Source organism: Nerophis ophidion, linkage group LG09 (assembly GCF_033978795.1).
Source record: "Nerophis ophidion isolate RoL-2023_Sa linkage group LG09, RoL_Noph_v1.0, whole genome shotgun sequence".
In the NCBI taxonomy this organism is placed as follows: domain Eukaryota; kingdom Metazoa; phylum Chordata; class Actinopteri; order Syngnathiformes; family Syngnathidae; genus Nerophis; species Nerophis ophidion.
In genome coordinates this window covers 4,654,033-4,678,891 of record NC_084619.1, presented here as the reverse complement: position 1 = coordinate 4,678,891, position 24,859 = coordinate 4,654,033, and the positions used below count along the sequence as shown (strand labels likewise).

At 38.1% G+C, this 24,859-nt stretch overlaps 4 protein-coding genes across 10 annotated transcripts in view; 2 read left to right on the top strand and 2 right to left on the bottom strand.

The window, feature by feature from the left end:
• LOC133558924 (peroxiredoxin-like 2A) overlaps positions 1 to 6,190 on the top strand; it is a 15,216-nt gene extending 9,026 nt beyond the window's left edge. The window contains exon 6 of the mRNA XM_061910106.1: positions 5,769 to 6,190. Within this exon, the coding sequence (XP_061766090.1) occupies positions 5,769 to 5,870 (102 nt within the window). The 3' untranslated portion in view covers positions 5,871 to 6,190. The remainder of the gene's footprint in view (positions 1 to 5,768) is intronic.
• mat1a (methionine adenosyltransferase 1A) overlaps positions 1 to 6,263 on the bottom strand; it is a 63,047-nt gene extending 56,784 nt beyond the window's left edge. The window contains exon 1 of one of the 2 annotated variants that reach the window (XM_061910089.1): positions 6,181 to 6,263. The gene's annotated coding sequence lies outside the window, so the exon portion shown is untranslated. The remainder of the gene's footprint in view (positions 1 to 6,180) is intronic. The other variant, XM_061910090.1, reaches the window with a different exon arrangement.
• On the top strand, positions 6,260 to 18,571 carry LOC133558923 (peroxiredoxin-like 2A). 5 transcript variants are annotated; one of them, XM_061910100.1, is made up of 7 exons: positions 6,260 to 6,314; positions 12,246 to 12,451; positions 17,217 to 17,393; positions 17,568 to 17,659; positions 17,722 to 17,862; positions 17,939 to 18,094; positions 18,155 to 18,571. In XM_061910100.1, the coding sequence occupies exons 1-7, from the start codon at positions 6,262 to 6,264 to the stop codon at positions 18,248 to 18,250; spliced, it is 921 nt and encodes a 306-aa protein (XP_061766084.1). In that variant the 5' UTR covers positions 6,260 to 6,261; the 3' UTR covers positions 18,251 to 18,571. The 5 variants fall into 5 exon arrangements, with proteins under 5 accessions (XP_061766084.1, XP_061766088.1, XP_061766087.1 ...); XM_061910102.1 differs by lacking the exon at positions 6,260 to 6,314 and adding an exon at positions 11,952 to 12,054; XM_061910101.1 differs by lacking the exon at positions 6,260 to 6,314 and adding an exon at positions 12,009 to 12,160.
• sfxn3 (sideroflexin 3) overlaps positions 12,008 to 24,859 on the bottom strand; it is a 38,261-nt gene continuing 25,409 nt past the window's right edge. For both annotated transcript variants that reach the window (XM_061910098.1, XM_061910099.1), the window contains one exon: positions 12,008 to 24,859. In XM_061910098.1, the coding sequence (XP_061766082.1) occupies positions 24,763 to 24,859 (97 nt within the window). In that variant the 3' untranslated portion in view covers positions 12,008 to 24,762.

The following is a 24,859-nucleotide window of genomic DNA, read 5'->3' as shown; positions in this document are numbered from 1 at the left end:
TAAGATCACGGGTACAAGCGGCCCAAATGAGTTTCCTTCTCTCCCTTAGAGATAGGGTGAGAAGCTCTGCCATCCGGGAGGAACTCAAAGTAAAGCCGCTGCTCCTCCACATGGAGAGGAGCCAGATGAGGTGGTTCGGGCATCTGGTCAGGATGCCACCCGAACGCCTCCCTAGGGAGGTGTTTAGGACACGTTCAACCAGTAGGAGGCCACGGGGAAGACCCAGGACACGTTGGGAAGACTATGTCTCCCGGCTGGCCTGGGAACGCCTCGGGATCCCCCGGGAAGAGCTAGACGAAGTGGCTGGGGAGAGGGAAGTCTGGGTTTCCCTGCTTAGGTTGTAGCCCCCCGCAACCCGACCTCGAATAAGCGGAAGAAGATGAATAGAAATTACAGTTTTACATGCAGAAAACAATACGAAATACATATAAATTATTAATTTCTACTCCATTTGAAGTCTCCTGATGGTGATGACGCCACCGTTCTTCTTTCTTGAATTCAATATTGTTTCTCGCTTTCTTTGTCAAACAGTTGGGTGGCGCTTGCAACTTTCTTTGGCCCAAAGGTGGCTTATTTTACTATCCTACTGTATCAAAAATAGGTACAAAGTCTAAGTCACTAACACATGAAATTCTTCATTTGTGTACCCGATACAGTGGAATTATATGCCGGAAAACTGACTACATCGTTACACGCAATGTTCGATTGTACGAAATTTGGGGCAATAATTTGCCGAAAGTTTCAGATTAACAGAATCCTTCAAAAAGTAGGCCATCCGAAAATAGGGGTATGTCTAGATCAGGGGTCACCAACGTAGCCCGTAAGGACCAGATGAGTCGCCCGCTGGCCTGTTCTAAAAATAGCTCAAATAGCAGCACTTACCAGTGAGCTGCCTCTATTTTTTAAATTGTATTTATTTACTAGCAAGCTGGTCTCGCTTTGCTCGACATTTTGAATTGTAAGAGAGACAAAACTCAAATAGAATTTGAAAATCCAAGAAAATATTTTAAAGACTTGGTCTTCACTTGTTTAAATAAATTCATTAATTCTTTTACTTTGCTTCTTATAACTTTCAGAAAGACAATTTTTGAGAAAAAATACAACCTCTTTCCTGACAATTTAAATCAATGTTCAACCAATTTCTTTTTATTATAAAGAATAATAAATACATTTTAATTTAATTCTTCATTTTGGCTTCTGTTTTTTCGACGAAGAATATTTGTGAAATATTTCTTCAAACTTTTTATGATTGAAATTCCAAAAAATTATTCTGGCAAATCTAGAAAATCTGTAGAATCAAATTTAAATCTTATTTCAAAGTCTTTTGAATTTCTTTTAAAATTTTTGTTCTGGAAAATCTAGAAGAAATTATTTGTCTTTGTTTGAAATATAGCTTGGTCCAATTTGTTATATATTCTAACAAAGTGCTGATTAAATTTTAGCCTATTTAAAACATGTCATCAAAATTCTAAAATTAATCTTAATCAGGAAAAATTACTAATGATGTTCCATACATTCTTTTTTTATTTTTTTTCCATAAAGATTCGAATTAGCTAGTTATTCTCTTCCTTTTTTCGGTTGAATTTTAAAGAGTTGAAATTGAAGATAAACTATGTTTCAAAATGTAATTAATTTTTTTTCCTGTTTTCTCCTCTTTTACCCCGTTCAATTAAGTGTTTTTTCATCATTTATTCTCTACAAAAAACCTTCCATAAAAGGAAAAAAAATATGCGACGGAATGACACAGAAATACCCATTTTTTTTATATATATAGATTTATTTATTAAAGGTAGATTGAGCAAATTGGCTATTTCTGGCAATTTATTCAAGTGTGTATCAAACTTGTAGTCCTTCGCATTAGTCAGTACCCAAGAAGTAGCTCTTGTTTCAAAAAGGTTGGTGACCCCTGTTCTAGATGTTAGAAACTTCAAAATTGAAGACAATAACGCTGGGTGACTTCTATGTTTTTAACATTTTAAAACACCATACATCCATCCATCCAATTTCTACTGCTTATTCCCTTTGGGGTCGCGGGGGGCGTTGGTGCCTATCCCAGCTACAATCGGGCGGAAGGCGGTGTACACCCTGGACAAGTCGCCACCTCATCGCAGACCATACGTCCATTTGTTTCCAAATCAAACTGTCATCATCAAATCCTTGATAATATAAGATTAGATTTATCAATCAATCAATCAATGTTTACTTATATAGCCCTAAATCACTAGTGTCTCAAAGGGCTGCACAAACCACTACGACATCCTCGGTAGGCCCACATAAGGGCAAGGAAAACTCACACCCAGTGGGACGTCGGTGACAATGATGACTATGAGAACCTTGGAGAGGAGGAAAGCAATGGATGTCGAGCGGGTCTAACATGATACTGTGAAAGTTCAATCCATAATGGATCCAACACAGTCGCGAGAGTCCAGTCCAAAGCGGATCCAACACAGCAGCGAGAGTGCCTTTCACAGCGGAGCCAGCAGGAAACCATCCCAAGCGGAGCCGGATCAAATAATACTGATGGATCAAAAGATACTAATGGGTCAAACGATACTGACGCATCAATGCCTTATAACAGTGGTCCCCAACCACCGGGCCGCAGAATAATTTTTTCAAAAAAAAAAATAAATAAATAAATAAATAAATAAAAAAATAAATTAAAAAAAATATATATATATATAATATATATATATTATATATTATAACCTGTATGTGCAATGTTTTTGGTAACAATGTAACATTCTTCCATTCAAGCATAAAAAGAAGTTAACCATTGTGTAATGACACACAATAAAGTTGGACCCCACCTAATAGGTAATGAATGTGCAACAAGGTCTGCAAAACAATACTGCTCACTAGTGGTATGTTGTAGGTATTGCTGGACTGAGTCCCACTTTGTTATCAAACTTAACTTCTTTGCCATTTTGATACTATTATATGGCATCACAAAAGAAAGAGGAAAACATATCCTGAAGGTTGAAACCCCAAATTATATTCGACCTGTTAGGCATGAAATACAATAAAAGAAAATGATGGTGTTTCAAGTTTTGTTTGGCATTCGTTTAGGCCCCATCTTTTTTCCATCAACAATTATTTTTTTTATTTAAAAAAAGGCTAAATCGAGTGAGAAAAAAACAATAATATGCCAATGTGTGGCTGTGCCAGGTGTACGTTTGTAAAACTCATTTCGTAGCTGGGTTAGCACCTGGGCTTTTAGCCTCGTGGCTAGAACACTTACCTCTTAATCGATTTACAAAGCAGAGCCAGTACACCAAAAAAATTGAGCGCATCAGCTTTGTCTTACTACGTTAGGCCCTTTCCACCAAACGTTCACAAATTTTGAGGTAAAGGCCTACTGAAATGAGATTTTCTTATTTAAACGGGGATACCAGGTCCATTCTATGTGTCCATCTCTGCCCTTTGCAAGGGACCATCTTGGAAACACAATTTTTCTTAATAATCGCTGCATAATACACTGTACTTTGTGTGTGTGGTCCAATCCAACCGTGTTCGTTTGACCGCTGTGTTCCATAGGCTTCACCGTCATCTCTCGGGAATGTAAACAATGAAACACCGGCTGTGTTTGTGTTGCTAAAGGCGGTCGCAATACACCGCTTTCCACCTACAGCTTTCTTCTTTGACGTCTCCATTATTCATTGAACAAATTACAAAATATTCAGCAACACAGATGTCCAGAATACTGTGGAATTATGCGATGAAAACAGACGACTTATAGCTGGGAACGGTGCTGGAACAAAATGTCCTGTACAATGAGTGACGTCACGCGCCCGCGTCATCAGCAGGATACTTCGGCGCGAAATTTTAAAATTGCAATTTAGTAAACTAAACCGGCCGTATTGGCATGTGTTGCAATGTTAATATTTCATCATTGATATATAAACTATCAGACTGTGTGGTCGGTAGTAGTGGCTTTCAGTAGGCCTTTAATTGGTTACAATTATCAATCAAATCTTGAGGAATAATTAAAGGCCTACTGAAAGCCACTACTACCCACCACGCAGACTGATAGTTTATATATCAATGATGAAATATTAACAATGCAACACATGCCAATACGGCCTTTTTAGTTTACTAAATTGCAATTTTAAATTTCCCGGGAGTTTCGTCTTGAAAACATTGTGTAATGATGACGTGTACGCAAGATGTTACGGGTTTTTAGGAAGTATGAGCGCTACGCACACACACAGCTAAAAGTCGTCTGCTTTAACGGCATAATTACACAGTATTCTGGACATCTGTGTTGCTGAATCTTTTGCAATTTGCTCAATTAATATTGGAGAATTCAAAGTAGCAAGATGGAGTTGGGAAGCTTTAGCTTTTAGCCATACAAACACACGGTGATTCCTTGTTTAAAATTCCCGGAGGTGAAAATTTCTTATGGATCAGAGCGCGGTCAAGCCAACATGAAACACGACGGAATGTCAACCAGCAGGTTTCGGTGAGAAAATTGTGTCTAAAAAGTCGCTTCTTACCGGAAAAAAGCTGAGCTTGCCCCTTCCATAACTGCCTTCGACTCCCCTGAGACACTGCGCGTCAAGAAACCCGTGGACACACCCTTCCGACTATCAGGTACTATTTAACTCACTAAAACACTAGCAACACGATAGACGGATAAGCGATTTCCCAGAATTATCCTAGTAAATGTGTTTGAAAACAGCGGAATCCGTCCCAAAGCAATCGCTTTTTTTTTCTAGTCCGTCGCTATTAATATCCTCAAACACAAATCTTTCATCCTCGCATAAATTAATGGGGAAATTGTCATTTTCTCGGTCCGAATAGCACTTTTTGTTGGAGGCTCCCATTGTAAACATTCTGAATATGTGAGGAGCCATCAACATGTGACGTCATCGTCTGCGACTTCCGGTAAAGGCAGAGCTTTTGCCTTAGCACCGAAAGTTGCGAACTTTATTGTGGATGTTCTCTACTAAATCCTTTCAGCAAAAATATGGCAATATCGCGAAATGATCAAGTATGACACATAGAATGGACCTGCTATCCCCGTTTAAATAAGAAAATCCTAATTTCAGTAGAGAATAAAGAATAAAGAATACAAAAGCCCTTAAATTGATATTCTTGTTAAAAACATCCATCCATTTTCTACCGCTTATTCCCTTTTTTGGGGTCGCGGGGGGCGCTGGCGCCTATCTCAGCTACAATTGGGCAGAAGGCGGGGTACACCCTGGACAAGTCGCCACCTCATCGCAGGGCCAACACAGATAGACAGACAACATTCACACACTAGGGCCAATTTAGTGTTGCCAATCAACCTATCCCCAGGTGCATGTCTTTGGAAGTGGGAGGAAGCCGGAGTACCCGGAGGGAACCCACGCATTCACGGGGAGAACATGCAAACTCCACACAGAAAGATCCCGAGCCTGGATTTGAACCCAAGAACTGCAGGAACTTCGTATTGTGAGGCAGACGCACTAACCCCTCTGCCACCGTGAAGCCCCTTGTTAAAAACATTTAAAGTGATTTTTTTTTTTCATTATTTTTGTATTTGCTTTAGTTTTCTTTTGTTGATGTTGAAAGCGCTTTGACTTTTGTGTGGATTATAAATGTATGTTTGTTGTTTAATTAAAAAAAAAAGGAAAAAAATGAGAATGAAAAAAAAGTTAGCTAGCTAGCTAAATCTTGAAAAGAAATACATTTTAAAATCTTGACTTATTTGATGATGCGTTGTCTTTTTAAGTCAATTAAATAAGAGTTTTTCTCCTGTGTAATCCTGTTCTTGACATTCTTTGCAGGGTATTCTGCTGGAACACCGCGAGAAAGAGTTCGGAGATAAAGTCAACATGTTGGCCGTCCTCAAAACTGTCCGCAAAATGAGAGACGACATGAAAACATAAACCTCAAATTGTATAGAATAATGTGTACTACCGGTGAAAGTTGACTAATCCATTGTGAGCAACAACACACACTTTGAAGAGTTTGCCGCCTCATTACTTCTGCCAAGAAGGCCGCGTTGGGACTTTTGTGCACTTTAATGAAGATCTGACTCGAAACTCTTGACGAGGGATCAGCTCTGATGTCTGCGTACAAATAACAACGCAGCCTCCCTGACTACATTTTGGGGACGAACAGACAGTTAAAGTGGTGTTGTTTTTAGACAAATGTGATTGTACAACAATAAAGCAGTAACGTACACAACATAATTACCTATTTGTGTGGACGGCTCTGTTATTGCCTTGCAAAGTTCTTTCTGTGCTCGATTAGTTGCCCTGCCTGCTAGGCTATTTAATGCGCATGCGCGAAGTTCAGTCTTGTGCAAAGACCCGTGTTGTCACTAACAGGTGAGTTCACTGTTTACACTGCTGCCCATTGAGGGATTTTTGTATTCCCTTTTGACGACCAAGTCTGCAAATTAAAACATATAAATGCTATTTGCTGGGAGGGTATATTTAGATTAGCTAATCCGAGCTAACTGCTTGCCTGGCTAAAGAAGCTTACACGTAAAGCTGTCATGTCAATATCATCGTTACTGTCAGCTGGTATTAAACCCAAGTTTTCTTTCATGTTTTTTAATATCACTAAAGTCATTGTTTTTGTTTTGCGAAGCTCATCTTAACTGTTAGCGTCTTTGAGTTAAGAGCTTTAAATGTGCCTCAGTTCGAACGCTATGTAACGTGTTGTCATTTTAATGTACCAAACTGTACGCCTGTAGAACCTTTGATATATATTTTTATTTCGTGTCAAAAAGTAATTCGACTTCCATCTTTAAATGAGCACTTTAAATACAAGTTCAAAGAAATCGTAACAGGTGTCTTTAATATCAATAGTTAGCGTTCATTATTATTTCCGCTTCCGGTTTAATCCCCCATCAAATATAATGAAAGTGAATTAATCCGTTCCAGAGTCTAGCTCTCACCACTAAAATTTCTAATTGTACAGGAAGCTTTTAGTCAAATGTAACTAAAATGTGAACTGTATATAATGTAGTTCAGGGGTCACCAACGTGTTGCCCGCGGGCACCAGGTAGCCCTTAAAGACCAGATGAGTCGTCCGCTGGCCTGTTCTCAAAATAGCTCAAATAGCAGCACTTACCAGTGAGCTGCCTCTATTTTTTAAATTTTATTTACTAGCAAGCTGGTCTCTTTGCTAGACATTTTTAATCCTAAGAGAGACAACACTCAAATAGAATTTGAAAATATTTCAAAGACTTGGTCTTCACTTGTTTCAATAAATTCATTTATTTTTTTACTTTGCTTCTTATAACTTTCAGAAAGACAATTTTAGAGGAAACAATACAACCTTAAAATGATTTTGAAAAACATACCTTTTTAAATTCCTTCCTCTTCTTTCCTGACAATTTAAATCAATGTTAAAGTATTTTTTTTAATTGTAAAGAATACATTTTAAATTAATCCTTCATTTTAGCTTCAGTTTTTTGACGAAGAATATTTGAAATATTTCTTTAAACTTATTATGATTAGAATTAAAAAATATATATATATTCTGGCAACTCTAGAAAATCTTTAGAATCAAATTTAAATCTTATTTCAAAGTCTTTTGAATTTCTTTTCAAATTTTTGTTCTGTAAAATCTAGAAGAAATAAGGATTTGTCTTTGTTAGAAATATATCTTGGTCCAATTAGTTATACAGTATATTCTAACAAAATGAAAATTGGATTTTAAACCTATTTAAAACATATCAAAATTGTAAATCTTAATCAGGAAAAATTACTAATAATGTTCCATAAATTCTTCCTCCCACTTCCAAAGACATGCACCTGGGGATAGGTTGATTGGCAACACTAAATTGGCCCTAGTGTGTGAATGTTGTCTCTGTGTTGGCCCTGCGATAAGATGGCGACTTGTCCAGGGTGTACCCCGCCTTCCGCCCGATTGTAGCTGAGATAGGCGCCTGCGACCCCAAAAGGGAATAAGCGGTAGAAAATGGATGGATGGAATTTTTTTTTTTTTTTTTCAAAAAGATTCAAAATAGCTTGTTTTTGTCCTTTTTTTCGGTTGAATTTCAAAATCGAAATTAAAGAAACTGTTTCAAAATTTAATTTTAATTTTTTTTCCCTGTTTTCTCCTCTTTTAAACCGTTCAATTAAGTGTTTTTTTCATCATTTGTTCTCTACAAAAAACATTCCATAAAAGAAAAAAAATGTATGACGGAATGACAGCCAGAAATAACCATATATATATAATATAATTGTTTTAATTTATTTATTTATTTAAGGTAAATTAAGCAAATTGGCTATTTCTGGCAAAAATAAGTGTATCAAACTGGTAGCCCTTTGCATTAATCAGTACCCAAGAAGTAGCTCTTGGTTTCAAAAAGGTTGGTGACCCCTGATCTAGTTTATTGTAAGCGCTTCACTTTGTATCCTTTTTGATTGATTGATACTTTTATTAGTAGATTGCACAGTACATATTCCGTACAATTGACCACTAAATGGTAACACCGCAATAAGTTTTTAAACTTGTTTAAGTTGGGGTCCACGTTAATCAATTCATGGTACAAATATATACTATCAACATAATACAGTCATCACACAGGTTAATCATCATAGTATATACATTGAATTATTTACATTATTTACAATCCGGGGGGTGGGATGAGGAGCTTTGGTTGATATCAGTACTTCAGTCATCAACAATTGCATCAACAGAGAAATGTGGACATTGAAACAGTGTAGGTCTTATTTAGTAGGATATGTACAGCCAGCAGAGAACATAGTGAGTTCACATAGCATAAGAACAAGTATATACATTTGATTATTTACATTAGGTTATTTACAATCTGGGGAGATGGGGTGTGAATGATTTTACACCTGTTGGGAGTGCATCCACATTGATGTGGCATAGAAAGAGAATGAGTTAAAGGCCTACTGAAATCCGATTGTCTTACTTAAACAGGGATAGCAGGTTCATTCTGTGTCATACTTGATCATTTCGCGATATTGCCATATTTTTGCTGAAATGATTTAGTAGAGAACATCCACGATAAAGTTCGCATCTTATGGTCGCTAATAAAAAAGCCTTGCCTGTACCGGAAGTAGCAGACGATGTGCGCATGGCGTCACAGGTTGTGGAGCTCCTCACATCTGAACATTGTTTATAATCATGGCCACCAGCAGCGAGAGCGATTCGGACGGAGAAAACGACTATTTCCCCATCAATTTGAGTGGGGATGAAAGATTCGTGGATGAGGAGAGGACTATAAAGAAGAAAAAGGCGAGGTCGGTGGGAGTGATTCAGATGTTAGACACATTTACTAGGATAATTGTGGAAAATCCCATATCTGCTTATTGTGTTACTAGTGTTTTAGTGAGATTATATGGTACCTAAAGTCGGAGTGAGTTCAGATAGCATAAGAACAAGTGTATATACATTAATAATACATTTGATTATTTACATTAGGTTATTTACAATCCGGAGGAGGGTATTAGTAAAGTGTTGAAGTTGCCTGGAGGTGTTTTAGAGCGGTTTTGAAGGAATATAAAGATGCACTTACTTTTACACCTGTTGGGAGTACATTCTACATTGATGTGGCATAGGAGAATGAGTTAAGACCTTTGTTGAAACAGAATCTGGGTTTAACGTTTTTTGTGGAGCTCCCCCTGGTGTTGTGGTTATAGCGGTCATTTACGTTAAGTAGTTTGACATGTACTTCAGTAGCGGATTTTATAGACTAGGCTCAGTGCAAGTTGTTTTACTCTGTACTCCACCCTGAGCCAGCCCACTTTGGAGAAGTGGGTTGAAGTGAGGTGTGATCTAGGTTGGAAGTCTACAAGTAACCGGACTAGCTTGTTCTGGGATGTTTGGAGTCTATATTTGAGGGTTTTGGAGGTGCAAGCGTAATTAAAAAAAAAAGGGTTGAATGAGAGTTCCCGCTAGAATCTTCAAGGTGCTTTTGTTGACCAGATAGGAGATTCTGTAGAGCAGGGGTCACCAACGCGGTGCCCGAGGGCACCAGGTAGCCCGTAAGGACCAGATGAGTCGCCCGCTGGCCTGTTCTAAAAATAGCTCAAATAGCAGCACTTACCAGTGAGCTGCCTCTATTTTTTAAATTGTATTTATTTACTAGCAAACTGGTCTCGCTTTGCTCGACATTTTTAATTCTGAGACAAAACTCAAATAGAATTTGAAAATCCAAGAAAATATTTTAAAGACTTGGTCTTCACTTGTTTAAATAAATTCATTTATTTTACTTTGCTTCTTATAACTTTCAGAAAGACAATTTTAGAGAAAAAAATACAACCTTAAGAATGATTTTAAGATTTTTAAACACATATACCTTTTTACCTTTTAAATTCCTTCCTCTTCTTCCCTGACAATTTAAATCAATGTTCAAGTAAATTTATTTTTTTTTTATTGTAAAGAAGAATAAAAAAATGTATTTAATTCTTCATTTTAGCTTCTGTTTTTTCGACGAAAAATATTGGTGAAATATTTCTTCAAACTCATGATTAAAATTCCCCAAAAATATTTTGGTAGATCTAGAATATCTTTAGAATCAAACTTAAATCTTATTTCGAAGTCTTTTGAATTTCTTTAAAAAAAAAAAAAAAAGCTTTGTCCAATTTGTTATATATTCTAACAAAATACAGATTATATTTTCACCTATTTAAAACGTAATCAAAATTCTAAAATTAATCTTAATCAGGAAAAATTACTAATGTTCCACGAATTCTTTTTATTTTTTCAAAAAGATTCAAATTAGCTAGTTTTTCCTCTTAATTTTTTTGGGTTGAATTTTGAATTTTAAAGAGTCGAAATTGAAGATAAACTTTTTTCGTGTTCTCTCCTCTTTTAAACCATTCAATTAAGTGTTTTTTTTCTTCTATTCTCTACAAAAAAAACTTCTGTAAAAGGAAAAAATATACGACGGAATGACAGACAAAAATACCAATTTTTTAATATATATAGATTTATTTATTAAAGGTAGATTGAGCAAATTGGCTATTTCTGGCAATTTAAGTGTGTATCAAACTGGTAGCCCTTCCCATTAATCAGTACCCAAGAAGTAGCTCTTGGTTTCAAAAAGTTTGGTGACCCCTGCTGTAGAGGAATCACGTTCAATGGTTGACCTTTTTGATTACCTTGGATGCCGTTTTATCACAGGAAAGATTAACCTCTAGAATGGAACCTTGGTAGGTGATCTCATCTTTCCTGGTGATAACAATGTCATCCACTTTTATAGTGAAGTCACTGACTTTCTTAAGGTTTATATGGGACCCAAATAGGATGGATTCTGCTTCACTTTTTATCCTTTTTGATTGCAGTGGATTAAGTTAGTTACCATGAATTAACGTGGACCCCGACTTTATTTAACAAGTTGAAAAAATTTATTCGGGTGTTACCGTTTAATTGTACTGAACTGTGCAATCTACTAATAAAAGTATCAATCAATCAAAAACAAGTATTACAGCATTATGGAAAACAAAGTCAATGTCAAATTATCACTACTATAACTTAACTTTCAGGGTTATCAACGTTTAAAACATAATTTAACCTAACACAGAAATGAATACTGAAAGTATTTTCAAAAAAACACATCTGACTTCAGGCAACATATTTTTCTTTCTTCTTTTGCAATTGACACCATTTTATTGTAGTGCTGAGCAGCCAGGACATATAATAGCTAGATGCTTCTCCCATTTTTATTTTTTTAACACTTCACAATAAAATCCATTTGTGCTTCTTTTGGCTATTCTGACACTTTCCCTATTTGTGTGGAAACTTCTCAAAAGTGCACAAAGTTAAATAGTCCAGCTATATTAGGAGTTGCACAACTTCAGAGGCACATTTTACCCAAATACTTTACTTCTTTCAAACTATGCAGCCGTAGGTTTTTTTTTAGTTGTACTTTTTTCAAACATGGATATATTGATGCTTAAGGTCAATTTAATTATATCAGTAGCTCTTGTGTAATCTTAACTCTTGTGACGCCCTTGTGGGTGTGCTTTGTTTCTTTTTAAAACAGCGGGTGCAGGCGTTTATCAGTTATTGCAGCAACATTTTGAGAGCTCTAAAGCATTTTGGAACGGAATGATCTGAACTTCAGACAATTGGAAACAAGTTAGTATAAGTTTTATTTTACGGCCACTGCGTGATTTTATTTTCTGAAGTTTACATTTTAGTATTAGAAATTGAGGAAGCAGTGACTCGGATTAAAAGCGGGGCAGTAAGGCAACTTTGTTCAATGATAATTAAGTTTGGCACGCCGACTCCCTGAAGGAATCACAATAGTAGTCTTTTGTTTTTTACAGCGAGCGTTCCTTTGTGTATCGGAAAAGACTCACTGTGGCGATGCTGCTGGCAGCTTTGAGGCGAACGCTACCCCCTCCTTCCCGTTGGTCTACCTTCCCTCTGAGGAACGCCGCCGTGAGCGTGAGGTTCTTTGAGAGAAGCCCGGCCGCTCATTTTCACCAAAGTAGAGCCAAAGCAAGTCCCGACCCAAACAAACGCGGTGCAGGCAAGCATACACGGTTATTTGTTTTGTTGCAGAACCGGTATGATGGCAGCGAACTTGCTCTACCACCCATTTGTGCTGGGGTGAGCCCAGTTCAAGTACTTAATAGATATATTTATCTAATGCCTTGCAAATGTGGGCTGAAGACTACTTTCATCCTTTTGTGCATGATGACAAAAGTAAAAAGACTTCTTTTCATAAAAGCTCCAATTACCGCCTGTCATCTAGTCTGTGCCAATAATCAAAGGAATAACTGTAATATCTCCATGGTGCCGTGTCATAAACTATCTGTATAAGCAGAGTAAACTTCCAAAATGGCTTTTGCCACATTTGAAGTGTCAGTGTCCAGCAGCTTGATCTACCTCTGCATGCGCTTTAAAGAGGAACTGCAGTCATTTGTCATTTTGCTTAGCGTTTACAATCATTATGAAAGATGACTTTTTTACTAAATTCTAATTCATACATAAGAGTTTGCTTACAGACGAGCCAGTGTGAGGTCCTCTATTCCGCCTATAAATAACCATCCAAAAAATGCCAACAATACTAATTACATTTTGTGACCTGAATATCAACCAAGTATTCGTTATAACCGCTAAAACAAACTATAGCGGCCCCTTTATCATAAGCTTGTGTGCCAGTTTTGATATTTGAGTGGTAAACTGCTTCCTTGCTTGTGGAAGTTTATTGTAGATCAAAAAATCAACCGTGTGATGCATTTTTTAAATGTGCAGTATATGCCTAAAATGATCAAAATCTATCTCTGTTAAATGTGCCTTTTTTAAGTGAAGTGAATGATATTTATATAGCGCTTTTCTCAAGTGACTCAAAGCGCTTTACATAGTGAAACCCAATATCTAAGTTACATTTAAACCAGTGTGGGTGGCACTGGGAGCAGGTGGGTAAAGTGTCTTGCCCAAGGACACAACGGCAGTAACTAGGATGGCACAAGCGGGAATCGAACCTGCAACCCTCAAGTTGCTGACACGGCCACTCTACCAACCGAGCTATACCGCCCCCAAAAAGTGCATAAATACCTTAACGGACTTGGATGTTTAAGGGCTTTTATAGGCAGATAGTGACTCCAATAGGTTGCATTGTAAGTGGACTTTTGATTGCGTTAGTTTGCTAAAAAAGTGTTAGGATTGTGAACTCCAAAAAAAGTGTAGCACACTTTTTTTTTTTTAATGAGCCGTTGGATGGTTTTGTTTCTAAAATGCTGTGTAATTGCATTAGTTTGGTAATCACAGAGCAAGCTTAAAGCCCATTTTGGAGCTGCGTCTGTGAAAAGCTCAAATCAATTGAAATATAGACGGTTCTCAGTATGACGCAGTGTAGATCCACAACCTTTTTTTTTTTTAATTGTGTAATTGCATTATTTTGGTCATCACAACAAGCTTAAAGCCCATTTCGGACCTGCGTCTGTGAAAAGCTCTAATTAATTGAAATATAGACAGTTCTCAGTATGACGCAGTGTAGATCTACAACCATAATTTTTAAGAATTGGCATGATTGTCACGTTTTTGTATTTCTCTCAAACGACCGAGCAGGTGTTCCTAATGAAGTGTACAGTTGACAAGTGTTAGATTAGTGTAGACTGAAGGTCATTAAGAGTCGGACTGGCGGCTTGAGGCATGTTTTGTCTGCTTAAGATATGAAGTCCCTTTTTGTGAAGGCTTTTTATTCAATGTTAAACTTGGTCAAGCAGGATTAATTAGGAGTGTAATGGTCCATCATGTTGAAAGTATTGGTTCAGTTATCAGTGCAACAAAAAGTATTAGTTTGATAGGGGATACTTTTTCAATACAGACATATTCTGGGGTGGGCAAAAGATGTATAATAGCTTGTTCTAGGAGTGACAGTGTAAATTAGGAATATCAGTTATTTGCTGAAATGCAGCTTTAATAAACTTGTTGGTCTCTACAGAACAATTTCACCAGTGAGGCCAAATGTTTAATAACCTAAGAGGTTGTCAAGCCCGGGCTTCTACTTGACTATCGCGGTTCTTGTTTAGAGCAAACTACTGAAACCACTTCCTGTCCCTCACTTCTGTATACTTTTATTTGACAGCCTGCCACAAATAGATGTCAGATGTTGAAGACATACCAGGAGTGTCTGCAGCTTGTCATTCCAACTCTGCACAGTAGATGGCATTGTAAAGCTGCTTAACAGCTCATGTGCACCTGATCTGCCAGAGAAGAATAAGATGTTGCAGGAGGATCAGTGCTGCCACTTGGTACTTGCTAAATGAAGCAAGTCACTAAGACCCCGGTTAGATTGTGTTCTAAAGTGCAGTTAATAAGACTAGCCTTTTTGGACAATAACATGAAAGCATGATCACTATTAAAGTCCTACTGAAAGCCACTACTAGCGACCTCACAGTCTAGTTTATATATCAATGATGAAATATTAACATTGCAACACATGCCAATACGGCCTTTTTAGTTTACTAAATTGCAATTTTAAATTTCCCGCGAAGTGTCGTGTTGAAAACGTCGCGGAATGATGACTCGTGCGTTTGACGTCGCGGGTTGTAGCGGACGTTATTTTCCAGCCCGATCCAAGCTATAAGTCTGCTTTAATCACATAGTTACACAGTATTCTGGACATCTGTGTTGCTGAATCTTTTGCAATTTGTTCAATTAATAATGAAGTCAAAATAGAAAAATGGAGGTGGGAAGCTTTTAGCCTTTAGCCACACAAACACACGGTGTTTCCTTGTTTAAAATTCCCGAAGATGAAGCTTTACTATGGATCAGAGCGGTCAAGTAAACATGTCAACTGGCAGTTTTCGGTGAGAAAATTGTGGTAATAAGTCGCCTCTTACCGGAGGCTTCAGTGCAGCTTTTGTCCTGCTGCAGTTGCTGTGACTTCCCTCACTCTGGCGTCAACACACCCTTCCGATTTTCAGGTACTATTTAATCTCACTAAAACACTAGCAACACAATAAGCAGATAAGGGATTTTCCAGAATGATCCTAGTAATCTGAATCGCTCCCACTGCAATCGCCTTTTTTTTTTTCTAGTCTAAATTTCCTCATCCACGGATCTTTCATCCATGCTCAAATTAATGGGAAAATTATCGTGTTCTCGGTCTGACTAGCTCTAGCTGCTGGTGGCCATGATTGTAAACAATGTTCAGATGTGAGGAGCTCCACAACCCGTGACGTCACGCACACATTATCTGCTACTTCCGGTACAGGCAAGGCTTTTCTATTAACGACCAAAAGTTGCAAACTATCGTCTGTTCTCTACTAAATAATTTCAGCAAAAATATACCCGCTCGACATCAATTGCTTTCGTCCTCTCAAGGTTCTCAGTCATCGTCACCGACGTCCCACTGGGTGTGAGTTTTCCTTGCCCTTCCTTATATGCCGATTTTCAAAAAGCCACGGCCCCCTGATACCCTTCTTAACTGTCTATGTGACGTCAAGGCTTGGTTAGCCCAGAATTTTTTAATAATGAATGAGGGGAAAAACTGAAATGTTAGTTTTTGGTCCGGCCCTCACTGACTTGGGACCATTGCAACATGATGTGTGTCCCAAAGTCACCAGCCTTGGCGTCACTATAGACAGACAAACAAGTCAATGGCGTTTTAAAATTGTGTTTTTATCACCTTCGTCTTTTAGTAAAGGTTAAACCGTTTTTATCTTTTAACCTTTTTGAACAAGTGGTGCATGCTTTTATTTCAAGTGGCCTGGACTACTGCAATGCACTTTATGCTGGCATTAGCCAAAAAGCTCTCTCCCGGTTGCAGTTAGTCCAGAACGCGGCAGCAGGACTTTTAACAGGGGCCAGGAAAGGCCAGCATATAACCCCAATTCTTCAGAGTTTGCACTGGCTCCCTGTTCATTTTAGAATTGATTTTAAAACATTGCTGTTTGTTTTTAAATCTTTACATGGACTGGTACCTCAGTATATCTCGGACCTCATCCAAATTTACTCTGAGGTCCGAGAGCCAGCTCCAGCTCGTGGTGCCCAAGACCAGACTTAAGACCAGGGGAGACAGGGCCTTCTCTAAGCTCTGGAACACTCTGCCCCTCCATGTTCAAACTGCTCCCACAGTGGAGTGTTTTAAGTCTCGTCTTAATACCCACTTTTATTCTTTGGCTTTTAACACTACGTGAGTTGTGTTGTCCTCTGTTTTTTATACACTTTGATTTCTATTTGACTGTTTTAATTGATTTTACCCTTTTAAAATAGTTTTTAATCATATTTTTTAAATATTTTTATTGGTTTTATTTTTATTCATTTTTTATTTTATTCAGTCATTGGTGGAGCATAATGTTTTTAACATGGCTGTGCAGCACTTTGGTAACGTTATTGTTTAAATGTGCTATATAAATAAAGTGGATTGGATTATGTGGGCCTACAGAGGATGTCGTGGTTTGTGCAGCCCTTTGAGACACTAGTGATTTAGGGCTATATAAGTAAACATTGATTGAAAAATATCGCGAAATGATGAAGTATGACATATAGAATGGACCTGCTATCCCCGTTTAAATAAGAACATCTCATTTCAGTAGGCCTTTAATGAGCTGTGAGCTCCTCTTAAAGCCCTAATTTCATTTTTTTCAAAGGAAAGTAATTTTGTAAAGATTTGTTTTGCTTTTGCTTTCCACTGTTAATGCATGCATGATGCGTCACACCCCCATATCTCCAAGTTGACTGCAGTCCAGTGGGGAAAGGTGTTCAATGTGTACTGAGCTTAAGGTTTCATTTGGAAAATGTGCTTGAGCATGCATTAAGCTCCTGTATTGTTTGTGTTGCAGTGTTTGAGTCTGTGGACTTGGAACTGTTCGGGATGGGGATGTGGACTCTAGGACTGGGAGCCCTTGGTGCTGCCCTGGCAGGAGTCTTCCTGATCAACTCTGACTTTTGTCTGCCCAAATTTCTCCCTGCTTCGCTGGACCATCTTGCTGACGCTGACCTGCGCTCCACCACTGACGGTAGCAAAATAACTTGTTGGATTTCATGCAAATCACTTTGAACAAAGCTTGCAGAGCGACAGAGCGCTCACTCTGCAGTCTACTTGTTTTTTTTCTTCTGCTTTATCAAACTTGTGGACTTGTCTCCCTTCAGGGATATTTGGAGATGTGTACTTAAAAACATTTTGTCTGCAGAAGAGGAGCTCATCAAAGCGAAGAGTCTCTGGGAGAAGAACGGCGCGGTCATCTTCGCCGTGCGGCGGCCCGGATGAGCTTTGTGCAGAGAGGTGATTGGAATTTGCTTGTTCTAGAAAGCTGAGTTGGAAACATTGTTTTGTTCTCCTGGCAGGAGGCCACTGAGCTGTCCTCTCTCAAGCCCCAGCTGGAAGAGCTTGGGGTCCCTCTGGTGGCCTTGGTGAAGGAGCGTGTGGGCACAGAGATCCAGGACTTCAAACCGCACTTCGCCGGGGACGTTTACATCGACGAAAATGTTGGCTGATTTTTAAGGCGTTGTAGACACCTGGCCAGTCCTGGAAGGAGAAACTGACAATTGTTTACTCTCGCAGAAACATTTCTACGGTCCCAAAATGGGCGGCGCGGGGGTGTTTCGTCTGGCTGCGTTGCAGAGCTTCTTCCGGGCCTGGAAGTCTGGTTACCAGGGCAACCTGAAGGGCGAGGGCTTCATCATGGGTGGCGTGTTTGTCATCGGCGCAGGAGATCAGGTAGGTGACCACACACAAAGTCACAGCCACACTTCCCTTGACTCTGGGTTCTTGACACAGGGGGTCATACTGGAGCACCGGGAGAAGGAATTTGGCCACAAAGTGGAAGCGGCTCATGTTCTTGAAGCTGTTAGGAAAATTATTCCTCGCAAATAAGTTTGCTAGAACACTAAATGTATAAAACATAACCAGGTTAAATAATTCCATCCAAACTGTACCTCTTACGATTTAGAACACTAGCTCTACCTCTGCAGACACTTGAAAGCTAGACGGGTATGAACACTGGAATTTGATTCCCGCAAGCTCACCTTCAACATGTACAAGTGTGTGTTTTAATAATGACGACTTGGCTCAAAACTCCAAAGGAGAGGAGCAAGTTTGATGCCTAAAATGCACGTTCTGCAGATGTTGAGGTCTGCTTGCTGGTTTGAGACGATGTGACCCGTGAACAGTAGCAATAAACGACGTTATACTCAACCTTTTGTTTCATTGATGTTACTACGGGTGTGGGGGGGAAATCGACTCGAATTTGAATCATGATTCTCATTTTTTTTTTTTAAATATATTTTTTTTAATCAATCCAACAAAATACACAGCAATACCATAACCATGCAATCCAAACCTGACCCAGCAACACTCAGAACTGCAATAAACTGAGCAATTGAGAGGAGACACAAACCAAAAGTAGTGAAACAAAAATGATTATCAACAGTATCAATATTAGTTATAATTTCAGCATAGCAGTGATTAAAAATCCCGAAGACATATAAGACATTTACTTAAAAGAAAAAAAAGTGTCAGTGGCTTACACTTGCATGGCATCTCATAAGCTTGACAAACACACTGTGTCCAATGTTTTCACAAAGATAAAATAAGTCATTTTTGGTTCGTTTAATATCCATCCATCCATTTTCTACCGCTTATTCCCTTTTTGGGGTCGCGGGGGGTGCTGGCGCCTATCTCAGCTACAATCGGGCGGAAGGCGGGGTACACCCTGGACAAGTCGCCACCTCATCGCAGGGCCAACACAGACAACATTCACACTCACATTCACACACTAGGGACCATTTAGTGTTGCCAATCAACCTATCCCCAGGTGCATGTCTTTGGAAGTGGGAGGGGCCTATCCCCAGGTGCATGTCTTTGGAAGTGGGAGGGGCCTATCCCCAGGTGCATGTCTTTGGAAGTGGGAGGAAGCCGGAGTACCCGGAGGGAACCCACGCAGTCACGGGAAGAACATGCAAACTCCACACAGAAAGATCCCGAGCCTGGGATTGAACCCAGGACTGCAGGACCTTCGTATTGTGAGGCAGACGCACTAACCAAGTTTAATAGTTAAAACAAATTTACATTGCAATCTGTTGATAAAACATTGTCCTTTACAATTATAAATGCTTTTTAAAAATAAAATAAAATCTTTGCTGGCATGTCAGCAGACTGGGGTAGATCCTGCTGAAATCTTATGTATTGAATGAATACAGAATAAATTTGAATCGGAAAAATATCGTTTTTGAATTGAAAAAAATCGTTTATAATCAAATTGCGACTCGAACAATCTATCGAATCGTGGGACGCCCAAAGATTCGCAGCCCTATTACTTACTGTACATTTGACAGTTCGCTGTGGGCTGATTTACAGTACTCAAACACTTATGTTTTCAGTCGAGCAAAAGTAAAATACTAAATTACAAACCTTCCACATGATATTCTATAGAAGCATGATTCTGACGCAGCTTGTGTATTTGATTTCAGAGTCAGAGTGTTGCCACTAAGTTTTGGCATTGAAGATAAAAAGGTATTCATACATTAGGTTAAAATGTCAAAGATATGAAATGGAAACCTGTAATCTGACATTGAAATGTAGAGTACAAAATATTGTAAGTTTCATTATCAGTGCAAATACATTTCTTTCCAAACATTTTTAATACCAAACCTTGGCAATGTCGATACATTATGGTGTCAGAGCAAATGCACTTAAAGCCTAAAGTTGATTAGCAAACTTTCTTTTTTAAAATGTTCAACTGCCATTAACTTTTATTTTATTTTTTTTTATTTTTTTTACAAATCAGGCTAGAAGTGGGTTGCCTATAAACTTTAGTGTAAAACCTAAAATGGCTAAAGAAATAAACTTGGGAGCTGTGTTAAGTGAGAATTAAGCTGTAGTTCTCTTGTCAATGCTTCAAAGATTATGGCCTAAATTAGGCGTTTTCAAGCATGAATGGCAAATTCTAATACTACAGTAGTACTGGCTACCATCCATTTTCTACTGCTTGTCCATTTTTGGGGCTAGATGAGACCAAACATGAACTGGTCAGTCTCTTGGCTGATTACTCATTCTCTGGTTGCATTACTAAATTGGATAAAAGTATAAATAAGGTAGATTCACAGTAAATTCCTACTTTGAGAATCGAGTTACCGCAGTACACCTCAAACAAGGGTTTACTATTAGCAGTACATTTGAATATGGACAGTTGGATTTTAACATATTGCAGTCCTTGCATTACGTAGTATTTTTGGCATTTTTGTTTGATACAGCTCTTTTAAAAAAAATAATTGCAGACATTTTTGGATTTCAAAGTCATATTTAATCCATGACACAAAACAGGAAGAGTACACCGCACCAATACTGAGTGTTTACATGAAGGTGAAAACATTCATGGAGTGTAATCGCACGGATTGTCTAACGTTTGTGCCTTTTTTATTTTTATTAATGCTAAACAATTCATGAGGTTTGACTAACACAAAAATCCCATTCTTGTGACACCTGTTGGATGCATAGCAACATAGTAAAAAACCACCTATGCATGAAGACAAAAGTGAACTAATTAACTTAAGTCATCTCTGGGCGTTCATTCGTGTCGCAACTGGACTGCTTGGTTGGTCTTAGACGTTTCACCGCTCATCCAAGTAGGCTTCAGTTTGTGCTCATAGACCAGGGGTGTCCAAAGTGTGGGCCATTTGCGGCTCGCAACTAATTGTTTACACATTCTGGAAATGCTGTTGCATTTTTTAAAAAAAAAAAAAAAAAAAAAAAAAGGAAATGAGGAGAAATCTAACGAGAAAAAGTTGCAATATTGACAAAGCTGCCAAGCAGGCTTTTTTTTTTTCTTTTTCACCATTGTTCCAATAAAAAAAAGACAAATTTATTTTCAAGGCTCCAATTACTTCAAGTATCTCACTTTAAAATGTTTTGTTAATATTGCATATATTATGTGGCTGCCATATAAGTTTTATTTGACAAAAGAGCATAAAACAAAATACTTCAAATGTAAAAATTGATAGATTTTGATCCTGTAACTTGTGTTAAAAGTAAAAGAAAAACCTAATGTACCACTTTTGAGTGGGGCACCCTTTGATCCCAAATATATTTATTGGTATTTTATTTAACTTTTCACTATTACTCAAAATATAAAGTAATTAAAATCAATGGTGTCCTGCATTATTGATCTTTTAGGGCTTTAATTATACTAAGTACTGCATATTTTAGTTTTACTACCAAAAAAGTAGTTTTTGACACAGGCTTTATGGCTTTTCTATTACTTTATATCTTGAAGTTGATATAGAGATTTATTGTAAGCGTTAAATAAAATAAATACTTATTTTTAACATTTTAATGACTGAGACCCTTTATGGTCCCCGGGACCCTTAAAGGTAAAAAAAAAAAATCCTTCATTTTGTTCTGGTTTGAAAATATCAACATGGCCCCTGCACGCTTTCATTTTTCCATATGCGGCTCTCAGTGGAAAAAGTTTGGACGCCCCTGTCATTGACTTAGATTGGTCAAATCAAGTTCCAAAACCCAAATATTTCTAATCCAAAAACCAGTAGTGTCTGTGCAAGGATGCTTTTGCCTGATCGCAATGAGGAAAAACAGTTTTAATGCAAATAGGAAATCTTAAATGTCAAAGCAACGACAAGCATTGAGTTATTGGGTGGCAGAAAGATTTCTGTGGATTGAACACTACTAGTCCGAACTGATGAAGACTACTAGGATGATCGGTGAAAGGTCTTCCAAGCAGTCCAGTGGTGAACAATTTAATGCCCCCAAATGAACGAGAACTTTAGTAGGTCAGGACAAACTTAAATCTTTCTAGTCCTGAGCAAATGGTACTTTCCATTTTTGGATACATTTAACTGAAGTGCTGAGTTTCATTACTCTTTCAGAACAGATGAGATTGTTCCAGTGTGTTCTTGTACCCGCAGAAACACATACAGGTAGTACTTTGTTCCTTCAAGAAAGTTCCCTCAGGAAAATTAAAAACCGTTCATAATCTAGCCCACAAGTACAATATTTTACCATTGCAGCTCGATATATATTAGCTAGATTAAATGAACGTAACAGAACATGTAGTAGAATGAGACGCGGGATAAGTTAAAAAAAATAAAATACATTTTGACTATTTGCTGTGTCATGAATAATGTCCAAAATAAAATTGCTTCACGTTGGAATGAAACCATTTTAAAAAAATACTTCAGTGTTTTAATTCCAATGAGCTTGCATGGCTGTGGAAAAAACTGACTTCGGAAATCTATAGCCTGGACTAAGTAAAAAAACCAAGTTGATTGATACTTAAAGAAAAAAGACCCTAAACACCAGAAACTTCCTCTTTGGGCCAGCTGGTGCTTTCAGAGGCACAACACCCCTTTTACCATAAAATACATTTTATATAGTCTATAAATACATCCAAGCAAATCTAGTATGACATGTACAAACATAAAAGCTTAGCCGAAGAGCAGAACCCCATAACAGCAACACAGCAAAAAGACCACACTTACTTCACTCCTTTGACATATTTCTTGAAATAAAGCTACATGTCCAGTATATCCTTTACAATTCATGTAGAATCCACGCACACAAAATTATAACTATAATATGTTGTCTATTTGTATATTTGTTCAAAGTTGTACTGTTTTGAAACAAGGCAGTGTCTTGGCTACAAATTACTTAAGTTTCCTACTTTGCAAAATGGACTTTGAAGTTGTAACAGTGTTTAGGACCACCAAATGTCAATTTCTTTAAAAAAAAAAGTTAATAAAAGGCATGCCTTGCAAGACATTTAAAGGCCTACTGAAAGCCACTACTAGCGACCACGCAGTCTGATAGTTTATATATCAATGATGAAATATTAACATTGCAACACATGCCAATACGGCCGCTTTAGTTTACTAAATTGCAATTATAAATTTCCCGCCAGTTTCTTGTTGAAAACGTCACGGAATGATGATGCGTGACGTCACGGACTGTCAGGAAATATTAGCGCTGTACTACTGGTGGCTAAGTCGTCTGCTTTAATCGCATAATTACACAGTATTCTGGACATCTGTGTTGCTGAATCTTTTGCAATTTGTTCATTTAATAATGGAGACGTCAAAGAAGAATGCTGTTGGTGGTTTGCAGCTGCCTTTAGCACCAAGACACAGCCAATGTTTGTTTGTTGTGAAGCAGAGCGGTCAAGCGAACATGTTTTCTCTACATCAACCAGCATGTTTTGGATGGGGAAATTGTGATATATATATATCTTACCGGAGACATCGGTGGATTATTTGTCATCCTGCAGCAGCTGTCAAAAAAGGCAGCTGTGAGCTTGGCTTCTCTCTGAGACACTGCGTGTTCACCACAGCCATCTGACCTCAAGGTATGTCTTTACAATCTCACTAAAACACTATTAAAGCAGATAAGGGATTTTCCAGAATTATCCTAGTAAATGTGTTTAATAACATCTGAAATGCTCACACTGCCACCACTTTTTTTAGTCCTTCACAATATCGTAACTCACGAATCTTTCATCCTCTCTCATTAATGGGGAAATTGGTGCTTTCTCGGTCCGAATTGCTCTTACTGTTGGTGGCTCCCATTATAAACAATGTGAGGATGTGTGGAGCCCTACAACTCGTGACGTCACGCACACATCGTCTGCTACTTCCGGTAAAGGCAGGGCTTTTCTATTAGCGACCAAAAGTTGCTAACTTTATCTATGTTCTCTACTATATCTTTTCAGCAAAAATATGGTGATATCTAGAAATGATCAAGTATGACACATATAATAAACCTTCTATCCCCGTTTAAATAAGAATCTCATTTCAGTAAGCCTTTAAAATAAAGCCTGGATCAAATATACAAAGATGTGAGCAAAATGGCTAACCGAGCTTGAAGTTCCTTTTCAAATGTTAATATTTGCTTACGTTTGTCCTCCGGTCCCCACAATGTTGTGTTGTTTTGATTCTTGTAATAATTCTTACGTAGGACATGTGCAGAGTTAGTGTATAAGTCAGACTTATTTAACATTTTAGTAGATTACGATTAGTGTGGAAAAAAAAAAGTGCTGAATTACAGCAAGTTAAAAGTTGAAGTTGATAAGTGGTATTGTAACTATTTGACTAGAAAGGGTGTGTGAGTACACTTTTAAAAAAAAAAAGGAAGGTGCAGCAGTTGATCAGGGAGGAAAATGTTTGACATCTGACTAAAATGAATAATGCTTCCTAGGTAGCTGTACAACTAATATGATCAACGTGTGAAGGTACATTCAAGGTCAAACAGTTCGCTCCGTACAAAATACATCAGTTAGGTTAGAAACATCCAGCCTACTTTGATTGTTTGACTCCTTAGGATGAACTTCAGAAGCACAAACTATATTGCTTGTACCATAGACTTGTGCGTGTGTCCTGGTCCTACAGGCCCTTGTTGAAGTAGACCACGCTGGTGCCCGGGCTGCTTTGCTGTATCTTTTCCTGAAGCTCCGCCTCCAGGCCGCTCACGCGCATCGAG